Source organism: Stomoxys calcitrans, chromosome 5 (assembly GCF_963082655.1).
Source record: "Stomoxys calcitrans chromosome 5, idStoCalc2.1, whole genome shotgun sequence".
NCBI classification, from domain to species: domain Eukaryota; kingdom Metazoa; phylum Arthropoda; class Insecta; order Diptera; family Muscidae; genus Stomoxys; species Stomoxys calcitrans.
This window is the reverse complement of record NC_081556.1, coordinates 155022659-155029885: the sequence shown is the minus strand read 5'-3', so window position 1 is coordinate 155029885 and position 7227 is coordinate 155022659. Positions and strand designations below refer to the sequence as shown.

The 7227-nt window shown below is 36.0% G+C and overlaps 1 protein-coding gene across 1 annotated transcript; it reads right to left on the bottom strand.

The window, feature by feature from the left end:
* Positions 1-217: 217 nt before the first annotated feature.
* LOC106096093 (phormicin-like) lies at positions 218-673 on the bottom strand. The gene has a single exon (XM_013263660.2). The coding sequence runs from the start codon at positions 579-581 to the stop codon at positions 309-311; it is 273 nt and encodes a 90-aa protein (XP_013119114.1). The 5' UTR covers positions 582-673; the 3' UTR covers positions 218-308.
* Between the last annotated feature and the right edge of the window lie 6554 nt (positions 674-7227).

The window sequence follows — 7227 nt, the reverse complement described above, 5'->3', positions numbered from 1 at the left end:
GGATTGTCACGAAAGGGAGTTTACATATATACCCGAGGTGGTGGGTATCCAAAGTTCGGCCCGGCCGAACTTAATGCATCTTTTACTTGTTTTAATATAATTTTGTTTTGTTGAAACATTTTTTTCTATTTTGTCCGGAGTCGGATTCGAGGTAATTTTTTCGACGCCCTGTTTGCAGGAAATTTTCTAAAAATGAATTTTCTCCTCCCTTTACAAAAATCTTTTAATGTTATTTTTTTTTAATGCTCCTTTAATAGTGAGATAATACTGAATATTTTATACAACTAATAACAATTTGTAGAAATTTTTCATTTGCGACAGACACAAACAGCCTTGGAGTTGCAGTATCCTCCACGATTGCCACGCAACACGCAGTGGGCAGCACAAGCCGAGTGATTGACTCCGGTACCACTCAACAGATCACAGGTGGCTCTCTTGTAGCGTGCATGAACTTCCGGTTCCAATTGCTTCAAAGCCAAGGCGCCATCAACAAATTTACCATCCTTGGCGGGTAAAACTGAGCTGCAGGCCAGGCAGATAGCCAAGGCAAAGATAACAGCGAATACCATAAAGAATTTCATTTTGTGTAGGCTATAGAAAAAAATACAATGAAAGCGTACTTGTCGTCTTTGAATGTTGCTGAAGTTCTGTTGCCTTGTTGTCTACAATTTCGCGTATTTATACCATTTTATTTGCCAATTCAATTTTCTGTTTTGCCTGTCTTAGTGATTTACATTACGAGCGCTTCTTTGTGCTGATATGGTGATTTTTGAGCCATTTATGGCTGGTCTGTTGGTGAATGGGGAATCACTGGGCGTTATTATTGTTGGTCGTTTGGTTTTAAATAAAATTATGTGTTATTTCCAAGATTCGTAGCAAGTATTCGGTGACTTTGTTGCATATTGATTTTTTCACAAGGGTACTTTCCTTGGTCGTGGGGGAAATTTTAAATTGTTTATATTTGTTTTAAGACATTGTTTGAAAATGTCTTATAGTATAGACGACCCTAATGGTCTTTGAAAGATTAGTAATTTGATTCCTATATTATATCTTTATCGGTCCACATGTTCGAAATGGTAGTGCCAACCCCACATTTTTTCAAAATCGAAAATTGCGAAGATTCTTGTTGCTGTGAAATTTATAAAGTTACCTGATTTTTTTTTTTTTTTGAAAATTGTGGTAGCTGAAAATTTTGCAGGAACTGACACATCGGCTGCGACATTTGGTCATACTGTCAGAGCTGAATTTAACACTGATTGCCAACACATTGCAAATATCTTTTGAAAGTTGTATTAACGGCTTCGAATGCTAGACAATGGCTCTTGCTGCTTTTACGTGTGCCCTGGTTCGCATTAACGAGGAACAAGTAAAAGCGTGCCAAGTTCGGCCGGACCGAATACCCCTCACCATGGATCGCATTTGTCGAGTTCTTTTCCCGGCACCTTTTCTTAGACAAAAAAGGATATAAGAAAAGATTTGCTCTGCTATTAGAGCGATATCAAGATATGGTCCGGTTTAGACCACAACTAAATAATATGTTGGAGACCTGTGTAAAATGTCAGCCAATTCGAATAAGAATTGCGACCTTTGGGGGGTCAAGAAGTAAAATAGAGAGATCGATTTATATGGGAGCTTTATCGGGCTATACACCAATTCAGACCATAATAAACACGTATGTTGATGGTCATGAGAGAATCCGTCGTACAAAATTTCAGGCAAATCGGATAATAATTGCGACCTCTAGAGGCTCAAGAAGTCAAGATCCCAGATCGGTTTATATGGCAGCTATATCAGGTTATGAACCGATTTGAATCACACTTGGCATAGTTGTTGTATATTATAACAAAACACGTCGTGCAAAATTTCATTCCAATCGGATAAGAATTGCGCCCTCTAGAGGCTCAAGAAGTCAAGACCCAAGATCGGTTTATATGGCAGCTATAGCAGGTTATGGACCGATATGGCCCATTTACAATACCAACCGACCTACACTAATAAGAAGTATTTGTGCAAAATTTCAAGCGGCTAGCTTTACTCCTCCGGAAGATAGCGTGCTTTCGACAGACAGACGGACGGACGGACATGGCTAGATCGACATAAAATCTTGTGACGATCAAGAATATATATACTTTATGGGGTCTCAGACGAATATTTCGAGTAGTTACAAACAGAATGATGAAATTAGTATACCCCCCATCCTATGGTGGAGGGTATAAAAATAACCAAGAATAGAGCCGCCTTAGAAACATTCTAGCTCGAATTAGGAAAGAGGTACAATAATGAAATTTGGATTGGCGTAAAGTAGATGACTGAAACCAGTTACAATAACTTTTCCCCTCATATTTTGGGGAAAAATTGGCTTTGCAAAGGCCTAAGGCAATTTTTTTATATCCCAACAATCAAACGAAAAAATTTCTCAAAATTCTTAGTAGTTAGATTTCTGGAATCCGTTTTAATGCCTTGTTGCATTTCTATATTAAAATAATAAACTTATGGCAATAATCCATTTTCTTATAACAACAGGTGCTATTTTAAGGCGAAACCATTAAATCCAGCTTTCTTCACTAACTGGTCATAAAATATTAAGATAATGATTTTTTGTTGTGGTTGTAGATTTTTTTTCATAAATATTTAAAATTCGAAATATTTGAAAAAATTGCTGCTTCAATATAATTTCTCTAAATTATGAATATACCAGCATATGCCCGGTCGCTTCGCTGCCACCGATAGTAAACCCAATATCAAGGGGTAACTGTATCCCAATTTTAATAGCTCCGTAAAGAAAGAACATTTTGAAAGTTGTAGTGCCATAATGTACGAATTAAAAAAAAAAACTCTAGTCGCCTGTTAAATACTGTCAAGGTGTAACAGTATCGCAATTTTGAAATCTTTTGCTCAATCCGTAAATAAAGTACCATTTGGTACGTTTTAGTACCTAAGTGTACAAATTTCAATGTACATTTTAGTACCAAAATGAACGAATATCAAAAAAAGTTTCTAGTCGCTCGGTACAAAGTGCCTTGATGCAACTGTATTCCAAATTTCAGAGCTGTAGCTCAATCTATAAAGGAAGTACTTTATAGTACCAATTACAGAACTTAAGTACTTTTGTCTCAAGAAAAATTTCATTAAAATTTTTTTAGAAAAAGTTTCATTATAATTTTTTTTTATAAGAAAAATAATTTTACCGCGTCCCTGGCCTCAGCAAATGTATTATGTGTATGAAATTTTGTCATTATAAAAAATGTTGATAAAATTTTTGTTTAGAATAAATTAAATTTAAATTTTTTCTTTAGACAAGACCATTTTGGAGGGGGCTCGGGCCCCCCTGGCTACGTCCCTGGGTCCCATATATAAGCCGATCTCCTGATTTGACATCTTGAGCAACTGGAAGTCTCAATTCTTATTCGATTTGGCTGAAATTTTGCACGTAGTGTTCTGTTACGACTTTAAACAAAAGTGTCAAATACGATCCAAACCGGTCTATAAACAGATATAATTCCCATATAATCGGTCCACAACCTGCTATAGCCACCGATATATCGATCACCCGAAAAGTCTTCTACTGCCTCGGACCGTGCGAACTTAACACATTTTTATACCCTATACAACCACTGTGGTACAGGTTATTATGACTTGGTGAATTTGTTTGTAACACCCAGAAGGAAGAGATATAGACCCATTGATAAGTATACCGATTGACTCAGAATCACTTTCTGATTCCATTTAGCCATGTCCGTCTATCCATGTTAATTTGTGCACAAACTACAGGGCGCAATTTTCATCCGATTGTCTTTTTTGGTATAGAGTTGAAGACTATTAAAATTGGAAAAAAATCGATTTAGATTGGGATATAGCTCCCATATATATGTTCGTCCGATTTTGAGAAATATTGCTATAAAATGCTCATTTGTTAACCAATTCTATCGAAATTGTTCATTTGTAAACCGATTCTATCGAAATTTGACAGAAAGGCTTTTCTCTCGACATTACTGGTTAATTTCATAGAAATCAGTCCAGATTTAGATATGGCTGTCATATATGTAAATCGCCCGATTTTTACCTCTAGAGTCAATGCAAGCTCATTTATTGATCAATCTTGTCAAAATTGTCTATAACGCCTTCATCGACGACTAATACAATATCTATAGAGTTTGGTCATAATCTGATCAGATTTTGATGTAGCTCTTTATATATGTTCTTCAGATTTAGTGTAATTCGCAATAATGTTGTCGAAAAAACATAAACCGCGCCACTGTACGACTTCCAAAAGTAGGTGTGGTACTTTGTAAAGGATCCAGTTGACGATTTTATGTCATGAAATTTGTAAGCAAAGTACATATTTATATGGTCTTTTTTGAAAAAAAAACATAAAGTCCACTCTGCGCCAGTATAGTGGCAATTATGCTGTGGTTCTACACATAAATTCGTCCTGTTATGGTTTAGCCAATTTGGTGCATCATTTAGCACGATTTGTCCGTCTATCGTTTTTTGTAAACAAGATCGAGGTCGCATTTGGTACCCAATCATCATGAAATTTTCAACACGACAACTATTTTATTCCAAAGCATAGGCTTTTATATGGACAACAAGACGTTCCATACTATATTTCGTGCACGTCGGTCGAAAAGTGTTGAATCTACGTCTATATAAGTAAAAATGTAACTTTATATATGAGGCATTATCCGGAAAAAGCCACTCTAGAAAAAAAGCTACTACCATGTATACAAGCTGAGCTGATTAATTAATTTGTTGCTCTTACAAATATGGCTGTCCCAATTTCCTTCAAAGGGTAGAAAGGAGATAAAATAAGAAACATTTTGAGATATGTTTGAAAAAATTGAGGTATGTTTGTGATACATAATTTACAAATTTCGGAAATTCTGCAGAAAAAGCTCTTTGGGAGCTTTTAAATCCATTTATTTGTTTAAAAGTAAGGGTGTTTCGAAAATAATTTTGTTGAAAAGTATGAATCTTGCCAGTGAGGCAACCCTCCATTACACGGCCTTATTCACAAAACTTTATGTAGACTTGAAATAAGTTTATTTGACATATTTCCTTTATTGAACTGTCAAATAAATCTATTTTAAGGAAAAGTACTTGGATGATGAAAAGTATGATTGGATGACAAATGCTATCTCCACTTTAATTACAACGAGTAGAAAGGTGTTAAGTTCGGCCGGACCGGGCTTTAGATACCCACCACCTCGGATATATATGTAAATCACATTTAGTCAAAATCCAGTGAAAGAAGCATACCTGATATGGACCAAATACTTATAAGTACAAGTCATTGTTTAATTGTGTATAACAAAATATTGGTCTTCTTACTAGCTATATCTAAACATAAACCGATTTGAACCATATACGACATGGATGTCGAAAAACCTAAATCTCACTGTGTCAATGTCAATAAAATCGGATTATAAATGCGCCTTTTATGGGGCCAAGACTTCAAATCTAGATATCGGTCTATATGGCAACTATATCCAAATCTGGACTGATCTAGACCAAATTGAAGAACGATGTCGAAGGGCCTAACACAACTCACTGTCCGAAATTTCGGCGACATTGGACAATAAATACGCAACACCTTAAATCGAGAGATCGGTCTATATCGTAGCTATATCCAAATCTGGACCGATCTGGGCCAAATTGAAGAAAGATATCGAAGGGCCTAACACAACTCACTGTCCGAAATTTCGGCGACATTGGACAATAAATACGCAACACCTTAAATCGAGAGATCGGTCTATATCGTAGCTATATCCAAATCTGGACGGATCTGGGCCAAATTGAAGAAAGATATCGAAGGGCCTAACTCAACTCACTTTCCCAAATTTCAGCAAAATCGGATAATAATGTGGCTTCTAAGACCCTAAATCGGCGGATCGGTCTTTACAGGATCTATACCAAGATATAGTCCGATATAGTCCATCTTCGAACTTAACCTGCTTATGTGGAAAGTTTCAGCTCAATATCTCCATTTTTAAAGAATGTAGCGTGATTTCAACAGACGGACGGACGAATATGGCTATCATCTTAGATTTTTACGCTGATCAAGAATATACAATATTTACTTTATAGGGACGGAAATGGATATTTCGATGTGTTGCAAACGGAATGACAAAATGACTATAGCCCCATCCTTCGGTGGTGGGGATAAAGAAAAACGACAAATGTACAAACGGCACAGTGAGGATACGCACACAGACGGTCTTAGGTAAGCCGAATCAGGAAAATTTTCTGAATCGAACGGCACATTTTACCACAATTACAATAATTTTAAGAACTAAAATCCTCAACTGAATGCCAACTTTAAGATACCTTCCGGCAAGGGTTTACGTAACCCATAACCATAATATTTCGTATTTTGTTTAATGGGATTTTAAGCGAAAAAAATGGAGGGTATGCATTGCCATATTAAAAAAAACTTCATAGTGTATAGGACAGTCTAATGTACATACATATATATTCGTTGGAGGGGGTTTGAACATTGGGTGTACCTTATAGACCCCAACCAAATACTTTACTCAGATTCATGTTCAATCGGTTCAATTATCTTTGAGATTTGGTAAGGTGAGCAGACTAGAGTGATCACTAACGATATTTTTTATGCGTCGTCTGAGTATCGATTGATATTTTTCTTTTATCCGGCGAATTTAAATTTTTTGCAAAATGGAACAAAAATAAGCTGTCCGCCACTGAATGTATTCTATAAGTTACATTGCGCCTATAGAAGGAGCAATTTGCATCCGGTTGTTCTAATATTTTATACAATGATTTCTTTCATGACTTCCAACTGACTTATTACATTTGGTTTTATTCGGTCTGTGCATTGATATACAATAGCTTCTATATAAATCGATCTCCTCATTTTTACATCTCATATTCGTTTGAAAAATAGGTTGTGCGAACTTAACGATAGTATCGATCGATAGTTTGCCAGCTCTAGAGCGGACCCTCGCCCTCACTTTTAAGGCAGGGTGTCCTTCTTACTTCAGCTACTAACCAGGCGATTCTTAATATAAAATCTAAATTTACGAGTTCCATGGAATTTTGATAGATTAATCGCATGAAGACTTTCCCAAGTGAATACAAATCAGAAAAATGTCCTCATTACGAGCTTGTTTTCTATGAGAATAAAAAAAAAATTTCGAATTTTTCATTAAAAATCATTTTAGAAATTATTATCCTCCCGCCCTAAGTAAAAAGCTATGCAACACA